This window comes from Mustela nivalis (genome assembly GCF_964662115.1).
Source record: "Mustela nivalis genome assembly, chromosome: 9".
Taxonomy (NCBI): Eukaryota; Metazoa; Chordata; class Mammalia; order Carnivora; family Mustelidae; genus Mustela; species Mustela nivalis.
The window spans coordinates 12891979-12913354 of NC_139028.1; the positions used below are offsets into that span (position 1 = coordinate 12891979).

Below are 21376 nucleotides of genomic sequence, written 5' to 3' on the forward strand. Positions count from 1 at the left end.
CCCCTCTGGTGTATGTTTTAACATGGCGTTTAATTTTTCTTAAATGAGCAGGTGGTTTAAAGAATATTTTAAACAAGAGGCTCCTGTGTGGCTCAGTCTGTTAAGGGCCTCACTCTTGATTTCAGCTCAGGTATTGATCTCAGGATTGTAGGATTGAGCCCCGAGTAGAGCTTCACGCTCAGGAGGACATTTGCTTGAGGCGTTCTCTCCTCTCTGCCCACCACCCCCCTACCAAAATAAATAAATAAATCTTTATTTAAAAAAAAAAAAAAAGCTGCCAAATAGATGTTTGCGAATTTCTTTTCTCTGCTGAGTTAAAATGGATTTCAGTGAGGATAAAAATACTTCAACGTGGTGCGCCTTGGTGGCTTAGTTGGTTAGGGGTTTGCCTTTGGGTCAGGTCACGATCTCAGGGTCCTGGGAATGAGCCCCGTTTCAGGCTCTATGCTCAGCAAGGAGCCTGCTTCTCCCTCTCTTTCTGCCTGCTGCTTGTGCTCTCTGTGTAAAATAAATAAATTAAAAAATACATTCCAGTGAGCAAACAGCTAAGAACGAATATTTTTCTCACAAAGAATATATAGGATGTTATTCTTAAATAAAAGAGTCCTTATTGGGGCGCCTGGGTGGCTCAGTGGGTTGAGCCTCTGCCTTCGGCTCAGGTCATCATCTCAGGGTCCTGGGATCGAGCCCCACATCGGGCTCTGCTCAGCAGGGAACCTGCTTCCTCCTCTCTCTCTGCCTGCCTCTCTACCTACTTGTGATCTCTCTCTCTCTCTCTGTCAAATAAATAAATAAATAAAATATTTTTAAAAAAGAGTCATTATTGAAAAAAACAATCATTCAGCACTCCAAATTGGGTCCATGATCTCTAATGTATCACTGGGAACCTTGCAGTATAACCGGTGGTGGATGGTTCTTCTGTCTGTTCTAGCCCAGCACGTCCATCGAGCGCATGATTCAGAAGGTGTGGGTTCTGCTACCGTCATAGTGTGGCTTGTGAAAGGTGACGGTGTCAATGTGGAGTGAAATGAACAGCCCCAGATTGTGTGGAGGGCCAGACTTCAGACCATGGGCTGAAACACTGATTGTAGGGGACAGGTAGAAAGGAGGAAGGAAGAAGGGTGCTGAGGGTGTTGACCATAGCAACTGGGTGGAGGACAGTGCTTTACCCTGAGAGTTAGGTAGAGCCTTGGGGAGGTGAGAGAGGCACAGGTAAAGGTATGGAGCCGGCAGTTAAAGAACAGAGGTGAGAATCACAAGTTCTGATTTGCATGTTGGCAAAGGAAAAGGCATCAGACAAATAAGGAAACTGACCTTATTTGGGTTCTGGCAATGGGGAGAGCACGCCAGCGCCCAAGACCAGAGTGCCAGAGGACGGTTTTGCCTGGAAGAGTAGAAAAGTTGTACACGGGGTGATTTGATGGTTTGGGCCGCTTTTATGAATCAGGGGAGCGTCTCAGCCAGTCCACCACAGTTTGTCTCAATGTCTAGCTAGTTGCGGGGTATAAACAGGTCACCTTATCATTATGGGACAAAGAATAAGAATTTTGTGGGTCTGTGTCTGGCCTTGTCACAGGTAAGTGGGTTTTATGAGAATCGTTAGGAAGAATGGACAGTTGAAGGTACATGGAGAAGGTTGGTTCTTTGCAGGAAGCCACCTCTGGAAAGCAGAATGTTGGGGGGATTAACCGCCACCATGTTCTGGGAGCACAGGGCTCGGGTAAAGTTCAGCCTATCAACATGTCATACCTGAGATGTTTACAAGATCCGAAGTGGAGATGGCCAGCCGGTGGTGGAATGTCAAGAATCCAAGAGAATCCAAGAGAGAGGGTCAAAGCTGGCAAGATACACATTTTTTAATGAAATTCAGTATTACTAGCTTCAGAGGTAGACGTCAGCAATTCATCAGTGTCGCGTAACCCCCAGTGCTCATCACGTGCCCCCCACGTGCCCATCCCCCAGTTGCCCCCTCCCTCTCCCCCGTCTCCTCCAGCGACTCTGTTTGATTCCTAGGATTAAAAGTCTCTTATGGTTTGTCTCCCTCTCTGATTTCATCTTGTTTTATTTTTTCCTCCCTTCCCTTATAATTCTCTGGTTTCTTGAATTCGACACATGAGTGAGGTCATATGATAATTATTAGAAAGATCTATTTGAAAGTTCTCAGCATTACAGGTGAGATTCAGCCCCAGGGGATTTGATGAAGTCAGCGAAGGAGATGCATACAGAGAAGAGCCCAGGAGGATGACAGCCAGGCAGGTAGAGTGGAGAGGAAGGGGCTAGCCGTGGCGAGAGAGACAGACCCACGGAGTCGGAAATAAGTAGGAGAATTTGGTGTCATGGAGGCCAAGTGAGGAAGGGGCTCTGGGACAGGGCAGGTGGAGGCTGGGTCTGAGAGGGGCTGAGCAGTGAGATCAGGGTAGTGACCATCGGAACAGGCGAGAGAGTCAAAGGAGGGTTTCTTTTCTTTTAAGAAGAAATGCTGAGGAACAGGGTTTTGGTTTTTTGTTTGTTTGTTTATTTATTTATTTATTTTACTAGGGGCGGGAATGATAAACGAGAGACAGAAACACCTGACTACAGGACAGGGGAAGTCTTCTGGAAGAAGGGAGTCCTTGGGGTGGGACCCAGATTACAAGCCGGAGCTCAGGTGCCGAGCGGCCGCAGGGGTCTGGCCAGTGCAGTGCGATCAGGGCCACGAACTGCAAACGGGGGGGTGGCGGGGAGAAAAGAAAGCTGCCGCTTACGTTTGTCGTGAGGTATGGACGGAGGTAACGCGCTGAGGGGGTCTGACATGCATGGGTGTACCAGGGAACGGGGTGGAAGAGGAGCCCGCTGGAGCCCACTGGGTAGTGTTCAAGGCTCATCTGAGGCCCGAGTCTGTGGGTTTAGACAAAAATGTTGCTTTTCTCCAGTGATGTTTCGCTCCTTGGGTGTAGGCGTGGAAAAGATGGAAAGGTTTACACCAAGTTGTGACTAGATTCCTTATGTTTGATGGACGGGAAACGGGACGAGGTTGGTGGAGACATCTGCAAGAAGAGTGACTATGTGACATGTATATAGTGGGCTGTGGAGATTCTACTGCTGACTTGGTCCCACGGGCAGAGACCTCAGGATGGTTCTCCTTGGTTTGATGAAGCTGCAGGGTTTTCATTTCTACCCACCCTTCTCCCTCCGCCCCAGCCACTTGTCTTGTCCAAGGCCCCACTTTCTGGAGGTGGGCATGGAGCTTAGAAGTGTTTGGGGGCCATAAAAGAGGGAGTCATCCATATTAAGTAGTGCTGTGGGCTAGACACAGACCGAAGGTACAGACGACTCTATGGCGAAGGCAGCAGCTCCCTCTGACATAGCCTCCCTGAGAAAGACAGCTAACAGATGGCTCGACACTGGCAATGTGTGACAGTCCTTGGCAGAGCAAAGAAGGATCTTCTGGCTTAGGGATAAGAATAGAAATTGTTATAGGGCTATGGTTAGATTCAAGTTTGGGTTGAGCGGTGGGGCAGGCGCTGAACGGTGGGGCAGGCTCTTGAGGTGAACTCTCTTTCTCCAGGTGCTGTACAGACATCTGGGAAGCCCCATGGCCATCCCCCACCTATTGGGTCTGTTTCTCTCCTCCCTCTCTTGGTCCAAAATCTTGTAAACCTTTGGTGTCCCTCTAGGTTGTCACCAATTCTCTTATCAATCAGCTAATCGATTAAACTTCACATACTATTGTTTTTATGTGCAGAAGCTTTTTGTTTTTTTGCTTCTTAATGTTCAGAAGTTTTGACTCTATAACTGTTATGTTTAAAAGGGACTGTAAGATCCTATTTTTGAAGGAATAATCCTAAACACTCTGGGGGCAATGGATGCATTAGGGCCTGCCAATAATTGTTTGAATGTCTGTTAAGAAGTATGAAAAAGAAGGGGTGCCTGGGTGGCTCAGCGGGTTAAAGTCTCTGCCTTTGGCTCAGGTCAGGATGCCAGGGTTCTGGAATCGAGCCCTGCATCGGGCTCTCTGCTCAGCTCTCTCTGTTTCCTCCTCTCTCTCTGCCTGCTTCTCTGCATACTTGTGATCTCTATCTGTCAAATAAATAAATAAAATCTTAAAAAAAAAAGTATGAAAAAAAAAGGGATGCCTGGGTGGCTCAGTCAGATAAGCGTCTGTCTTCAGCTCAGGTCATGATCCCAGGGTCCTGGGATCGAATCCCACATTGGGCACCCGGCTCAGTCGGGAGCCTGCTTCTCCCTCTGCTTCTGCCTGCTCACTCACTTTCCTGCATTCTCCCTTTCTCTCTCTCTGACAAATACATAAATCATCTTTAAAAATTAATAAAAATTTAGAAGTATGAAGAAAACAAGCAGGAACGTATTTTTCAGTAATTTATATCATACAGCTAAGTATAAGCAGTGTAAGAGTATAAACAGTACACCATCATTTGTGGGGAAAGAAAAAAACATCCATGAAGGCTTACACAGGCACAGAATGGCTTAGGGATTCACGAAAAATTGGTAACTGTGGTTGTGTCTGCGTGAGGGAGGAGGAGTTGGCTGGGGGACTGTGGAGGAAGGGAGGATGATGGAAAAAAAACTTCCTCCAACATTTAATTATGAAAAATTTCAAACGTATAGACAAGCTGAAATATTTTACATACTGAACACTAGTAAATCCACCACCTAGAGTCTGTCATTAACATTTTACTCTACTTGCTTGGTCAAACTGTCCAGGCAACCATCAATCCATGTTACGTGTCTATGTATTTTTAAGATTTTATTTATTTATTTGAGAGAGAAAGGGAGAGCATGAGAGAGAAAGAGAGAGAGAGGCAGCACAAGAAGGGGGAGGGGCAGAGGCAGAGAGAAAAGCAGGCTCCCTGCTGAGCAGGGAGACCCATGTGGGGCTTCATCCCAGGACACCAAGGTCATGACCTGAGCCCAAGGCAGTTGCTTAACCGACTCAGCCACCCAGGTGCCCCAAACCATGTTATCTTTGATACATTTCAAAGTAAACTGTAAACATAACTTCACTTACTCCTGAAGTCTGCAGCATGAATATCATTAACTAAATTTCAAACTGTTCACTTTTTTTTTTCTTTCGAATGCAATGGAAAAACCTTAAGTGCACACAGTTGAGTTTTGACAAATGCATACACCTGAATAGCCCACATACCTACCACAATATAGCACATGACTCCAGAAAGGGGAAGGAGGCTTCCTCGTAGCTGTGTTCCTTTTTAGCACATTCTGAATTTTGTACCACGTGTTTGGGATCTCTATTTTAAGATCAATGAAATATTTAAGCATTTAAAATATTCACACGTTTCTCTAATGAGGGGCTATCAAATCGAAATGGGAAGAGGAAGACAGTGAAAAGGAGGGAACGCTAGGTAACAAGGAAGTGGTAGAGTCCAAGGTAAGACGAGCTCATGGGAAACATGGGGACAGCTTGTCCTCCTGTGGCCGGGACATGTGAGGGGAGGATGAATTATCCTGTTGTCGGGATGTCTGCACCTGAGTTTTCGAGAGCCGTCCTAGGGTTCGTGCTGCGGGCGTGGGAATGATGGCAGTTACGGTACTAGACTCCCCCCTACCATATGCGCTGAAGTCCACAGGGTAGTTTTCCTTTATGCTATTTACCACAACTGCAATTAAGCAAGCTTCCAAAAAGACTTTTTTTGCAAGATTTTTTTTTAAGTAGATTCGGGGCTTGAACTCACAACCCCAAGATCAAGAGTCGCACGCTCGTCCGACTGAGCCAGCCAGGAGCCTCCAATTAAGTAACATTTGATTTGTGTAACTACACAATATGCATCTTCTTTAGGAGATGATAAGCTTCAAGATGACAGGGGTCTTCTCTGCCTCATTTAACCCTACATCTCCGGCGCCTCGTACATCATAGGCACTCAAACAAGTATGAGATGCTTAATTGGATTCTTAAGCAGTGTCAGCCATTAATTAATGCAATTACTTTATCAGTTTGTCATTTTACTTTTTTAAAGCTACATTGGGTTGAGCGTAATGTAATCAATTTACACCTTCAATCAGGCAGTGCGGTTGGCCTAGACTTGATGAGAAAACCCAGTTTCCCTGGAAAACGGAACTGTAATTACATCAAGTTTGCCCTGGACGAGGCCTTTTCTCCCTCCCATTTGAGTGACACTGGCCAGGTGACTCTACGAGCCAGATAACCTCCGCTAACTGGGAGTCAGCCCTCTGCGAACACCCTGCCAGGACCCCTGGGCACAGTGGCTGAGTCCTCCGTCTATCACACAGCCACCGTTTAACCATGCCTAGATCACTCTAATAAATCATTTGTAAAGCAGGGACGCCTTGGTTGCATGGCTGTGGCATCAATTTAAGGAGGTATTAGGGAAGCTCCTTACCCTTCTGCTTCAGTTTACTATTTACATAGGAGAGGGAGCACGTGAAGACGGGAGTTTGATCACGCCAGGCCTCTGCTCAGAAGCCGACAGTGATTGCCCATCTCCCCCAGAATGACACCCCGTCCTTAATTACAGTGGTCCCCAAGGCCCTGAATGAATGATCTTAGTGAGTTCTCTGCTGGCAACACACCAACCTTCTCCCTGCTCTTCCCACACTCTGGACAACCTGCCACACCCCCCCCACCTCACCCCCACCCCCGCTGGAAGGCTCCTCCACAGGCCTCGGCTTTGCTCCTCTCTCCTTTCCGCCTTTCCTCACATGACATCTTCTCAGTGAGGCCTGCTGGGGACACTCTGTGCAAAGTTGCAAACTTCATGCCCCTTCCTGGCTGCATTTTCCTCCAGAGGTTTTATTATTTTTTCCCCTAAAATATCATGAATGTAGGGCGCCTGGGTGGCTCAGAGTGTTAAGCGTCTGCCTTCGGCTCAGCTCATGATCCCAGCGTCCTGGGATGGAGTCCCACTTGGGAATCCCTGCTCAGCAGGAAGTCCGCTTCTCCCTCCCCATCTGACACCCCCCATGCTTTCTCTTTCTCAAATAAAATCTTTTAAAAAAATACTATGCATGTAGGAATGAATACTGTTTTACACACGCGTCAGACAGTACCAGGTACACTGTAGGTTCTATTGTGAGTTATACACTCCCCGCGTGCCCCCCGCCCCCCGCCAGTGGTTAGTGGTCTGAAGAGCTAAAGCTTGAGGGTTTACGGTGAGTACCTTCTAGGATCATGTGCCTTCAGGAAAGCCAAGATTAATATTCATTGCCTGGACAACCTTGCATGGATTATTTAAGCGCTAGGCAGTCTGGGCTGGAAATACTAATAGTTAGCACTTTTGCGCCTCCACTGATTCATGCAGTCATTCAACAAACATTTATTGGACGCCTTCGATGTGCCAGTTCTTACTGACTGAGCAGCCGGACGCCAGCCGACCTGGCGCAAGCGTCTCCCTCGGGATCCCGGCGCTCCCTGCACACCGGGTCCCCGGATTTGGGGTGAGGGTGGGAGTGGGGGCGGGGGCGTGGGGGACCAGGGAAAATATCCGATCCCGCCAGCAGAGGGCGTGCTTCCGCCCTCTCCGCCGCCTCCCGACCCACCGAGGCGTCCCGGCTCCCACGCTCGCTCCCGAGCGCGCCCCCGCCCGCCGCGTCACGTGACGCGGCCACGGAACCTGAGCTGCCCGGCCTAAGCCGAGCTAAATTCGTTGCCGGTGGCCGCCGCGGGTGCAACCACAAAGGCTAATCCGAAAGAGTGGGGAGGCTCGCGGAGTCCATGCTTCCTCTTCCAATTCAGGTCGGCTCCCGCTGCCTCCTCCCCGTCCGCCACTGCCGACTCCCCGAGCGTGTGCATGAGCTCTTCGGTGTGGGGAAGCTCCGGTGACCATGTAGGGGGGAAGAGCGCGGAAGCTCCAGGTGCTCGGGACGAGGTCAGCGCCTTGAGCACGTCTCCGCGGCGCCCAGCACACCCCCGGTGCGGGCCGGCGGGCCGCTCGGCCCTGCTGGGAAGCCGGGCCTCCGCCTGTGGCCTGGCCCGGAGCGCCGCGAAATCTCGCGCCGTCTCGCGAGAGGCGAAGTTGCAGGAACATGGCGACGTCTAATCTGTTAAAGGTAAGACCCTCGGTCCGGCGCGGCTCGGGCTTCGCGCCCGCCGGCTCTGGCGTTTCGGGAGAGGCCCGGCTCGGGCTCGGCGGCCGGGTGTGGGAGTGCTCGGGGGTTGTCCGCCGCGGGGGAGGCCGGGGAGGCGGCCGCCGAGCACCGGAACGCGGGTCTGTGGCCTTGGGGTCGGGAGGCTCCGGCTGTCCGTCCCGCCGGCCGGCGCGGGGTGTGCAGGGCCCGGCCGAGCGCAGGCGGCGAGCGCGGCTGGCGGGGGAGCCGCCGTGGCCCGGGGCGGCTGGAGCGTGGGGCTGCGGGGCGCCGACCCGCCGGGGCCGCGGCAGTCTCCGGGTCTCGGTAGCGGCCGGAGTCCAAGACGCAGCAACGGGAAATCCGAGAAGATGCTGCCCAGTCGGGCTCCGCGGCCCGCCTGACCCCCGCCTTCTTCTCCTCGTCTCCCTCGGCCCCGTCCTGTGTGCACGAAATTCCGGGTCAGGCGGCGAGCGGTGCCTTCCACCCCGCTCGCGCCCTCCCGCTTCTGCGCGCTGCACCTTCGCTCCTGTCCTCGCGCTCCCGAGTTCCCATTTCTCCTGTTTTTTCCTTGGGAAACTGCCCCGCAGCTCCGGGGCAGCGCTCCCGGCGTTTCTTCCCGAGCTCCGCAGAGCGACGGGATCCAAGACAAGGGTTAGAGTTAGTTTTGGTTCTGTGGGATGGCGGGGGAGACGGAGGCAGCAGCCCCTGCCCTCGGAAAGTTGGGAGGAGGAGGAGGAACACAGGGCACAAGGATGATAAACAGAACGGACAGTACGGTGAAATGTACCGGAACCTCGCGTAGGTCTTCTTTACATCACCGCGAACAGCTGCCTAACGGGTGGGACTGTCTTAGGAAATGTGGACCAAATTTTACTAATCGAAGAGGTAATATATATTCTTTTAAAAGGGGGGAGGGACCTGGAAGGAAACTCAGTCTGCCACTTAGAGGCTGTGTGACTTTGGGCAAGTTTCTCAACTCCCGTCCCCGCTTTCCTTATCAATAATGTGGCGTTATCAATAGCATCTATCTCGTAGGAGCATTGTTAAGGTCGTGTCCGTGTATGTAAAATACTTAAACTGGCACTGAATTAGTACAGGATACACGTACGCAGCCAGAGTTACTAGTGCGGCTGTTTCTGGGAGAAAACGAATTCATGGGGATGGAGTAAGCCATCCTACTCTTCTTTTAGAACAGGATTGCAAAGTTCTAATAGACCAGAAAGAAAACTTGTTTACCTTCTGAAGACTCCTGTTCGTGCTTCCCACATGTTTACATGAGCAGTAGCTAATGTTACTCATCGAAGTGTGTTTAAGAAATAATCTGGTTTGTGATTCTGTTTTTGACTTGATTACTTGGATGTAAAGCAGGGTCTTATTCCCCTAAGAATTCTTTCAGAAAAGAGCAAATCACTTTTTTCTGCTCCCTGTGACTTACAAAAGATTGTTTGGAGAAGCTGCCCGTTTTAGGCTACTTCAGTGCAATAATAGTGTGCTTACTGTATGGAGATTGTGAATCTGCATAGACAACAGACACCTAGAGAATGAGAAAACTGCTTGAGTGTATAGAAAATGAGTATTTGGGACTTAGGTTAAAAAGTTCACAAGCATTCAGAAAGTTCTGTAACTCAGACAACTTTTATAAATTAAACAAAGGTGATAATGCTTTGAAAAAATAGGTAAATGAGTTATTTACTCTAGTGAACATGAAGACAGATGCCAAAGATACACTGGAAAATTTTCAGTGAAATTGTTTTATGAAGTGTTGTAAAGAGGGGGAGAAAGAATTTCTGAATGTTATTTTACATAATATGTGATTTTATTTTATTTTATTTTTTAATTTATTCATTGGACAGAGAGAGATACAACGAGAGAGGGAACACACGCAGGGGGAGTGGGAGAGGGAGAAACGGCTCCCTGCTCCCAACGTGGGGCAGACACTTAACAACTGAGCCACCCAGGCGCCCCCATAATAGGTGATTTTAAATACACACAACTAACATCATATAATGGATGTTATAAATAGACACTTGATTCTTCTATCTGTATCACCAAAAGTTTATGTGTTGAAGTTGGCCAGAAAAATCTTTTTTTTTCTTCTTTTCTTTCCATAATGGAAGTAGGGAGGGGGGTTATCTCATGTTCATACTGAAAGAAGTAGCTAATTAAGAAGGGGAAAGTTTGTTTTCTTGGAGAAATGTAGTGAGACTGCCAGGGTAGACCTATAACATGGGTCGTCTGAATTCAAGTCCGGCGTGCCTTGAATAAAGATCGAGGTGAGTGGGGTGTGGCCAGATTAGCCTCATTTGCTCTCTTGACAGGACTAATAGGAAATAAGAAAAATGCCTTAGACATTGTGCAAGTAGGTTTCTTCAGAGTTTATTTGACAGAATTATCGTGTCTTGTGGTCAAAATGGAGAAACGTGGGCTAGATGAGAATACAGTTAGAATTGGATTCATTAAACAGTTGTACATGAGGAAGGATAAGTGATAAATCATCCACCCGGAAGGGAGGCCTGCAGCGTCCTGCTGAAAAAATAAGCTTTCTTCCAATTTGCCAGTAACTTGGGTGGAGTTAAGTTTATTGAGTTTGTGGATGACAGTTTGGAGGGAAAGCTGATATGTTACGAAAGATTACAAGATTCAGAACTTTGATAGGAAACTTACAAGTGAGAGGGCAAAGCCATAAAAAACGACCTGTGTTTTTAATATTGGAATTCGATAGAGGGATTGTGTATTTAAGGCAGGTGGACTGTGGCTGGATTTTGGAAATCTAATACGCAAAAACGTGTGTTGTATATTTTGTCGTACACAGTTACCAGTTGCTTGGGGGGGTTATATCTCCCCAAACCTTTCTGTATTACTACTTTAAGTTTATTTGTTTGTTTGTTTGTTTTTAACATGGAATTCTGGTTCTTTTGCTTTGGCAGTATCTAAGCCCTCCGTTTATTTTCTTCATTTCTAGTTGAGTATCCTATCCCAAATGGCAGTTGTTTAAATCTTACTTGGCCGGGTCTCAGCCCTCGTTTAGTTCTTGGCCTGTTATATAGTCTTGTGGAGGGCTCTCAACTCCTGTGGTCAGTGCCACACACTTTCCCAGTTTCCCCTGGATTCTCTTTTTTGAGGCACCTGCTGTGTTCTTCATGGCTCGTTCTTCAGCCTTCCTCTCCCCTCCAGGACCTGGCAGCACATTCCCTGTTACTTTTTTTAAGTCCCCTTGTTCTGGCTTCTGTGGAGGGAAAAAGTTCGCGTATCTCCTCTCGTAAAACTTGGGCTCTTTTTCCTCTTGCCATTCATGTCCCTGGTTGTTTGAAAGGCAGCCCCCACATGCTTCCTTTATAGTTCTTCACCTTCTTGCTTAACTTACCGTGACTCCTCTTCCCTTACCTCCACTACTTACAGCGATGCTGCCTGATTGCAAAATGAGATTTTTCTCCGATATTGTTGATCACTAGCTCTGCTTCCCTTTTGATTTTTTTTTTAAAGATTTTTATTTATTTATTTGACAGACAGAAATCACAAGTAGGCAGAGAGGCAGGCACAGAGAGAGGGGGAGGCAGGCTCCCTCCCAAGCAGAGAGCCTGATGCGGGGCTCGATCCCAGGATCCTCGGATCATGACCTGAGCTGAAGGCAGGGGCTTTAACTCACTGAGCCACCCAGGCGCCCCTCCCTTTTGATTTTTAAGAGATTCTCTCCATAGTATCCTCTCTCTCAGATCATTGGTGTTTTTCACTGACCTCCCTCCTGTCCTCCCCAGTGTGATTATTTCTCAGGAGTTAATCTTCAGCCCTATTCTATCTTTGTACTTCTGTTTCTGGGGCAGTCCTAACTCCCATGATTTCACTATTTTTATCTCTTAACTCTGATCTGAGCTCTGGACCAAAACACAGTTCTGACCATATCAGTTTCCTGCTCAAATACCTTTGATGGTTCAAATTCTTTGATATCTTTCCAGTTGGGTCTTCTCCCTAATATCTCCCTGCTTCCCCGGCCCCCTCCTGCTCTCCTTCCTCTCCGTCCGCCTCTCCCTCTTTCTCTCTCTCACACACCCCTACCTCTACCTGGCTGGATCCTTGTTGGATCACTAGGATATCACTATCTTCATATTGGCCTATTAAAATCTATTTAGTCACTAATAGGATCGGCCCAGATTCCCCTTTCTTCTTAGTGCTGTCTTTTGAAATTGTTGCCTGCTGTGCACAGCCAGAGCAGGGCGTCACTTCCTTTTAGCACTTGCTTTATGCCTTATATATTATATGTTAGAGAGTCAACGAGAGAGGGAACACAAGCAGGGGGAGTGGGGAGGAAGAAGCAGGCTTCCCACTGAGCAGGGAACTTGATGTGGGGCTTGATTCCAGGACCCTGGGTCATGACCTGAGCTGAAGGCAGGCGCTTAAGGACTGAGCCACACAGGTCCCCCAGCATTGCCTTTAAGTATATTCAGGATCCGACTCGTGGGGTGGTCATGGATGAGGGGCACTTGTACTGAGGACACCATGTTCATTGGAACCTTAACAGGGGGTCAGTAAGTCTCTGGAAAATCAATTCATCCAGTGAGTATTCAGCATTTTCTAATCCCGCCTGGTGATTTAGGCAAATTCCTGCCCTTATGTATATTTTTTGTGGGGGAGAGAGGCAAAAAACATATAAGCAAATAACTGGGTCAGATATGTTGTGAAGAAAAACAATCAGGGAAAGGGTAGAGAGGAATTGATGTTATATTTGATGGACTGTTCGGGGACGGCCTCTTGAGGAGGTGACGTTGGATGAACGTTGACATTGAATGAAGCGAGGACACGTGGCACGTACATATTTTGGAGAAGACTCCCAGGTGGAGGGAACAGGAACGGCTGGCATAAAGGCCTTTTGAGTCAGGAAAGTGCTCGGCAAGGAACTGTGCAGGTGATCACCAAATTGTGGGGGTTGTCCGTGAACATTTAAGGTACACAACTGCGTGATTCTTTTTAATCTCTATTTGAACACCAGTGAGAGCCTTATTTACAGCCCACCTTGTCAGTTTTCACTGAGTTGAGGGGAATTGCTTTCCAGATGGGTGTGTGAGAGGCACATGATTCTTAGGGCCGCCTGCCCTCCCTCCAGTGTCCTGTCCTTGAGATGTGGTTACATTGGACACGGCCTAGGGAGAAAGGAACTCAGGCTTCTGCATGTTGGTGGACTGAGTTACTCTAAGTCTGTGATAAACGTCAATGTGAGCGTTGTTCCTGTTCTGGGAAAATAGATGAGCAAGTACCTCAATCTGGAGGCGATATGTATTGATGTTACTGACAGGAAGAGACAGTTTAGGATAAACTTTGAGATATTGGTCGTTTATCAGTGGATTAGAAAAGGGCAATTTTAGACTGCAGGAGGGTATGGAGAGTACACTAGATAACCATCCAGGGGACAGAGAAGAGAGATAAAGACAGATGTTTCTTACCGGCTGTTTTGGTAGGCCTCCTGGAGGACCCAGTCGTGTCACAGAAAGCCATGTGACACGTGCCTTGGTATAGTAGGTGTGGAGTGAATTGGCACCCGCCTGATGGACTGTATGCGAGTAAACAGGTGACAGCTTGGGTTTAAACCTTGGTCGTGATACATGTGGTACAGGTACTGTCTGGCGTATTTGATCTTTGTAATGGGTTTGTTCATCTTACAAATATGTAGGCATTTACTCTGTGCAGGATACTATTCTAAGTGTATCACAGCAGTGAATATGACCGACGAGGTCCCTAGTCTGTGGAGCTCCTTTTCAAACGTGTGAGTGCTGTCACCAAAGAAGTGACACGTTGGGTAGTTTTTGTAGAAACAAGAGCTGTGATGGAAACAGTATAATCAGGAGTGCTCAGAAAATGGGGGCATATTTTATGTATTTACAACAAAATAGTTTTATCTTTTTTCCCAAAATACTGCTTTCAACTCTGTTCTGTTGAATTTTCCTTCCCTGCTACTTGATGACATTTCAGCCCCGTCTCCTAGCTTTCTGGTTTTTTAAAAAAGTCCTGTTGGTCTAAATTAAAAATTTCAATCTCAAAGTCAGGTTAAATCTATGTGCTTAAGCCTTTGGCTTCAGATCTGCAGAGAGGAATGGGCGAAAGGCAGTTTTCTTAGGCTGTTTTAGGAAGGCCTCAGGGAGGTGACATTGACGCTAGACCTGAATGACCTGCATTCTATTCTAGGCAAAGGTCTTGAGGTGCTGTGGTGAGCTTGGCTAATTTGAGGAACACGTTTAAAAGGGTGGTGTGGCTGGAATATAGTGAGAATTGCCAGGATTCAGATATATACTGGAGTTTAGTGGTTCTTTTGATTAATGGGGATTGCAGGTGTGGTTTTATTTTTTTAAAGATTTTTTTTATTTATTTGACAGAGAGAGATGACAAGCAGGCAGAGAGGCAGGCAGAGAGAGAGGAGGAAGCAGGCTCCCTGCTGAGCAGAGAGCCCGATTTGGGGCTCGATCCCAGGACCCTGGGATCATGACCTGAGCGGAAGACAGCGGCTTAACCCACTGAGCCACTCAGGTGTCCGCAGATGTGGTTTTAAAATCACATAACTGGGAGTACTAGTGGCTCATAGACCGTGCAGGAACCCACACATTCAAATAGGCTTGTGATTTACACGGAAGACCTGAAATACACAAATTGGATTCCTTTTGTAAAGTAATTAGATATAATTCATAATCAGTAGGATAGGAACTTCACAGAGGGAATAAATATAAATCTTAAATAACCTTGTGTCATAGTCAGAATGTTTCGGGATTGAAAGTGTGCAGGTGATCAAAGTGATTGCTACTAACTGTGTCCACGTCATTATTTCTTGTCTTGCCTCAGCTTGTCCTTTAACTTGTACCTTTGTCATCACGAGGGTGTTACAAGAACATGCACGGTATTAATAACTGCATTCTCTGTTTTCTTCCAAATGCAACTTTTTAAGATTGTTTGGGGTTCTTTTAGTAATCTCTACACCGATTGTGGGGCTTGAACTTGCAACCCCGAAATCAAGAGTCACACACTCCACTGACTGAGCCAGCCAGGTGCCCCCAAATACATTTGATGTCATTATAATTGTCATAGGATTGCTTCTACAGTTTGATATTGTGTGTTTTGTCCCATGTATTATGTAGGGATTTCTGGACATTTCAGGGCAAACCAATAGGTCAGTATTTGTGTTATTTTGTTGTAAAGTGAGTAATTTAAAAATGATTCTAAGTAGATTTTGCAAGTTAGTGGACTTTTCTGTTTCTGTTTACTCTCCTGTGTTTAAGCATTACTATTTTTTAAAAAGATTTTATTTATTTGACAGAGATCACATTTTATATGTGCACACAAGGAATTATGTACAACCTTTTTCTTGGGATTAAATAAAATGGAATTGTTGCAGATGAACTCACTGTTTGAAAAGCCACTCTTGAATTTCAATAGGAAGTGTGCAGAATCTTTTTAAATAACGTATTCCAGGGGCGCCTGGGTGGCTCAGTGGGTTAAGCCGCTGCCTTTGGCTCAGGTCATGATCTCAAGGTCCTGGGATCGAGTCCCACGTCGGGCTCTCTGCTCAGTGGGGAGCCTGCTTCCTCCTCTCTCTCTCTCTGCCTGCCTCTCTGCCTACTTGTGATCTCTCTGTCAAATAAATAAATAAAATCTTTAAAAAAAAAATAACGTATTCCAGAGAGAGCCATATGGCATTTTTCATTACTGCCCTATAACATCTCCCCCGGCCCCAAACACATTACAAAAAATTAAACTTTTATTCTGTAATTTGCTTTCTTCCTAGTGCATGCTTGTTTTTTTTTGAGACGATCACCATGGATATGGGTAAGAGATTGTAGGATTTGACCATCAGTTTGTTTTAGATCATTATGTTAGGGGCTACTTTTTCAATGTAGCTAAGTGTATTTTATTGGTTCTGGTTAACCAACATGTTATATTAGGAGATCCTGATTTATTTTTTTTTAAGATTATATTTTTATTTGTTTATTTGACAGAGAGATCACAAGTAGGCAGAGAGGTGGGGCGGTGGGGTGGGGGAAGCAGGCTCCCTGCTGAGCAGAGAGCCTGATGGCGAGGCTAGATCCCTGGGTCCTGGGATCATGACCTGAGCTGAAGGCAGAGGCTTAACCCGCTGAGCCACCCAGGTGCCCCTCCTGATTTCTTTATATCTATTAGAGTAGGAAAGGGAGCTAAGCCTTTGTTCACCTATTTTTCTTTCTTCCAACTTTTTTTTTTTCTTACTGTTTTCATCCTTTCTCTCCTCTAATTGTTTTTGAGAAACTTGACACTAATTTTTTTTCCTCAGTCTTGTGGGAGAGACAAAAGTAAAGAATGGTTTACTTTTTTATCTTATTTAAAATAAGGAGGAACAGTGAACTCAGGGGGAAAGAAATGAGGCCAAGAGTTAGAACTTCAGCATTTGATTTTCTTGGGCAGTACCTCCCAAACTGATCTTGACCACTCCTTCCAAATCACTCAACTCAAATGCATTCCTTCCCTGGCATTTCTTCTGTGGTCGGCGCTCTGTCAGTCACTCACATCAGAAATCTGAGAGCCGTGTTGCATTATGCAGTAGGCAGAGCAAACACGTGTTTAGGGGTACCCTACTCCCATTTTAAAAAAATAATGAGGAAAAAAATATGGGTTATATATGATTTTTTTAAAAAATCTGTTTTGGACCTCTATGTTTTAGAATTTCGTATCCTTTGTATTTTGAATTATACTGGGGAGTACCAGTGAGGGAGCAACTGAGAGTCATTTCAGAGATTAGTGCCTTAATACTGCTTTTGTCAAGTCATTTTCAACTTTCTCTCATTCCTACATCTGACTACCACCAAATTCCGTTATTGTAGGAGAATTAGAAGCAATAGTAGTTACTGTGGGAGTCCCTAATGCAATAAAGATAGCCAGCACCTTTATTATATTTAATTATTCAGTCTATGTCTCTCAAACATTTTACCTGTCTTATTAATTATTCAATCCATGTCTCTCAACATTTTACGTGTCTTATTAAATCCCGTAACAGCCCTTGCACATGGATAACTATGTTAAATCCATCTTACTTAGATGAAACTGAAGCACAGAGAGTTTAAGTAACTTACTCACGGTCACACAGTTGGTAAATGGCTAAGTCATAATTCCTTCCTTATAAAACCGTTTCGTGAACATCTCACCGGTAGCACCTTGCCTCCGTGTAGGGCTTCATCCAGTGTTGCTTACATGGACTGTTGTGGCTTCCTGTTGGACTGTGTGCTAGTTTTTCCTGTTGAATTTATAGATGATCATTTAGAAGTTAAATGTAATCATACCAATAGCCAGTGGCTGTGTTCCCCCCACCCCGTCCAAAGAATTTCATTTAATGTGTTACAATCTGTTACTGTCATTTATTTTGCTTAGATTAAATGCTTTCTTACTTTCTGACACAAAAATGTGTTCCAGTCTCATTTCTGCCCTAACTTTGGAATTAACATTTTTCTCTAAGGAACCTTTTCATGGAATACAGTCTTGAGAAATCAGGATCTGGATGCTAGGGATGCTAATTGCTGTTGGGGTGTTGCTTCTCCCAGGCTCTCCCATTGGGTTGAGCTGGGACACACACACCCTGTGGTAATTTCTGTGTATTATCGAAACCAGTGAGTTCACCCCAGTCCTCCCAATTCCAAAAGACTTATTTTTTTCTTTTTAAAGCTTTTATTTGTTTACTTGACACAGGCAGAGAGAGATCACAAGCAGGCAGAGAGGCAGGCAGAAAGAGAGAAGGGGAAGCAGGCTCCCCGCTGAGCAGAGAGCCTGATGTGGGGCTCGATCCAGGATCCTGAGACCATGACCTGAACTGAAGGCAGACGCCCAACTGACTGAGCCACCCAGGCGCCCCTCAAAAGACTCATTTCTATCCTTTTCCCTTTCCATATAATGTGATTTCTTTCTCTGACAGTGAGAAATCACATTGACACTGGCTTTTGGGCTGAGTTATTCAGGAAGGAAGGAAGGAAGAGAGGAAGCCATTACAACATTTTTAATATGTATAGATGTGACACTAGCTATAAATTCCTTAAACTCAGAATACTTTAACAATTAAAGGATAGTTACCAATTAAATACAACACTAAAAACTCAGTAATTTTTAAATGAACAACACTAGCGTGACAATTTTTCAAGCAAGATTTACTGAAATATGACCTGTATACAGAAATGCCTATAAATCATAAATGTATAGCTGGATACATTTTTAATAAAGGAAACATGCCTGTATAACCAGCACCCATATCTAGAAATAGAATATATTTTTTAAATAAATTCTTTATTTTTTATTAACATATAATGTATTATTAGCCCCAGGGGGAAGGGTCTGTGAATTGCCAGGTTTACACACTTCACAGTAGAAATAGAATATTAACAATGCCCCCGAAAGCCCCCTGTCTCTTGCCCTGTCCTAGTCTCTAGTTTGGAGCCCCTGCCCCAGGCTAATCTCTATGCTGATTTGTAATAACTGTAGATGTTCTTTGTCCATGCACGAGTGTGTACTCCTGGGACTTTTGCTCAGTATTATGTCTGTGAGGTTCCTCTCTATTACTGGTTGTTACATTTTTTTGCTGTGGAGTATGCCACTTTTATGAATATTTCAGTTTATTCATCCTGTTGTTGGACATTTGGGCTGATAATAGTTTTTTACTATTGAGAATAGAGATATGATGTACTTTCTTGAACAGGTCCTTGATAGATGTATGTATGCAGCTCATTTGGGAGTATACCCAGAAGTGAAATTGCTGCGTCACATATTATACGTATATCTAACCTTCATTGATATGCTATGTAGTTTCTTAAAATAGCTGTACCAGTTTACACCTACCAGAAGGATGAGCGTTCTGGTTTCTCTAAATTTTATCTAATACTTGGTATTGTCATTCTTTTCTATTTTAGCTTTTTTGGTGTATATAGTGATATTTCATTGTGGTTTTAGTATGTATTTCCCTGATGATTAATGACGGTGGGTGCTTTTTCGTATGATTGTTGGCCATTTAGATATTGGCTTTGTAGAGGGTGTATTCAAGTGTTGTTGCACGGGTTTGGATTTGATTGTTTTTCCTCTCTTACTGATTTTTAGGAATCTCTACATGTTTTGGATAAGAGCCTTTCTTGGATATATGTATTAGAAATAACTTCTTCCACTCTGCAAGTAGCTTTTTCACCTTCTTAATGGTATCTTTTAAGGAACAAAAATTATTATTATTTTTTAAAGATTTTATTTATTTATTTGACAGAGAGAGAGGGATCACAAGTAGGCAGAGAGGCAGGCAGAGAGAGAGGGGGAAGCAGGCTCCCTGCTGAGCAGAGAGCCTGATGTGGGGCTCGATCCCAGGACCCTGAGATTATGACCTGGGCTGAAGGCAGAGGCTTAAACCACTGAGCCACCCAGGCGCCTCCCAAAATTATTTTTAATATTGTACAATTTATCAAAGTTTTTCTTTATGATTAGTGTTTGGTTATAAGGTCATACAAATGATCCAGACTCTACTTGTGTTAATATCTTATTTCATTTTTTAGAACAAAAACAAAATTAAGAATTTATTATTATACTTTTGAGCCTCAAAAATATATCCTGGGACCCTTCCAGGAGTCTGTTTACCACAATTCAAGAAATACTGTATTAAAATGTGAGTTCCTTGAAGATTTTTCATTTGTTAAGTCCCAGTGGCTAGCATAATTCTTCAACTACAGTAGTCACTCAGGATATTTGTTGAATGAATAAATGGAACGAATGAATGATGAAAAAGCCCCCAAATAAGTTCAGACTCTTTCACCAATGCTGTTACTTCTGTGGTTGTCTTTTTCCTTAAAGTTAGTTGTTGGAGTTTCTAAAAATTAGGCACTATCAGAATTTGTTTAAAATTTTTTTCCTCTATAAAAGAAACCTAAAGGTTTTTTTTTTAAATTATCATTTTTAAAAGATTTTATTTATTTATTTGACAGAGATCACAAGTAGGCAGAGAGGCAGGTAGAGGGGCAGAGAGGCAGGCAGAGGGGCAGAGAGGCAGGCGGAGGGGCGGGGAGGCAGGCTCCCTGCTGAGCAGAGAGCCTGATGTGGGGCTCAATCCCAGGATCTTGAGATCATGACCCGAGCCGAAAGCAGAGGCTTAACCCACTGAGACACCCAGGTGGCCCTGAAACATAAAGGTTTTAAAGGGAAGTATAGTTTGAAATTTTTAATTTCACTGATTAAAAGATGTTTAGCTTTTTGGAAAAGTGTTCTCTTCTGCACCATGTTTAATGACAAATACGTCTTTCATGTAGTGGTGCTCCTGCCCTGTGGTTTTTCCATACTTGCCACTGAATTTTTATAATCATAGATTTTTTTTTTTTACCCTGCAATTTAAAAAAAAATGAAATTAAGTCAGGGGTTGGATTCCGGCCGATAGGTTGCAAGTCCCTCTGTTACTCATTTAGGAAAGACCTGAGAAGTAGTTAAGAATAAGGCTCTCCCCAGGGGCACCTGCCTGGCTCCTTCAGAAGAGCATGCAACTTGATCCTCAGGGTCTTGAGTTCAAGCTCAGTGTTGGGTGTTGAGATTACATTAAAAAATAATAAGACCTTATTTTTTTTATATATATATAAAAGATTTTATTTATTTATTGGACAGAGAGATCACAAGTAGGCAGAGAGGCAGGCAGAGAGAGAGGAGGAAGCAGGCTCCCCGCTGAGCAGAGAGCCGGATGCAGGGCTCGATCCCAGGACCCTGGGATCATGACCTGAGCTGAAGGCAGAGGCCTTAACCCACTGAGCCACCAGGTGCCCCATAATAAGACCTTATTAAAAAGAAAAAAAAAAAAATGAGGCTCGAACCAAACTAAACTGCTTGGATCTGAAGTCCACCTCTGCCACTTACTTTCTATAATCTTAGGAAAATAACTTAACCTAATCTTAGGGTAGAATGTACAGGTGTTTTCATCTATGAAGTGAGAATAGTATCACCAAACATAGAGTGTAGTTATAAAGATCAAATGAATACTTGTAAATATTTAAAGCAGTACCTGACACATAATTAGTAGTCAGATATTGTAAAGTGCAAGATCAAAGTTGATGGAATGAACTACACTGAAGATTATACTGAACTTAAATAATAGAAGTTATAAATAGCTGAACTATTAACAGTTTTTGGATATTCAGACTATCCATCGAAATGTAAAGGAAGCTATTCAGAGATAAGCAAAGGAAGTTCTCTTTTGTATCACAGTTATCACATGTAAAAAAATTTATTGACTGTAACCCCAAATTAGCTAAGTGGCATATATTTGCAAGGAAAGAAATAAGTACAAAATATTGTAAGGGAATGATTAAAAAAACAATAAAAATATAAT

At 44.9% G+C, this 21376-nt stretch overlaps 1 protein-coding gene across 1 annotated transcript in view; it reads left to right on the plus strand.

The window, feature by feature from the left end:
* Nucleotides 1-7477: 7477 nt before the first annotated feature.
* CUL5 (cullin 5) overlaps nt 7478-21376 on the plus strand; it is a 91480-nt gene continuing 77581 nt past the window's right edge. Inside the window, exon 1 of the mRNA XM_082683227.1 lies at nt 7478-8025. Within this exon, the coding sequence (XP_082539353.1) occupies nt 8002-8025 (24 nt within the window). The 5' untranslated portion in view covers nt 7478-8001. The remainder of the gene's footprint in view (nt 8026-21376) is intronic.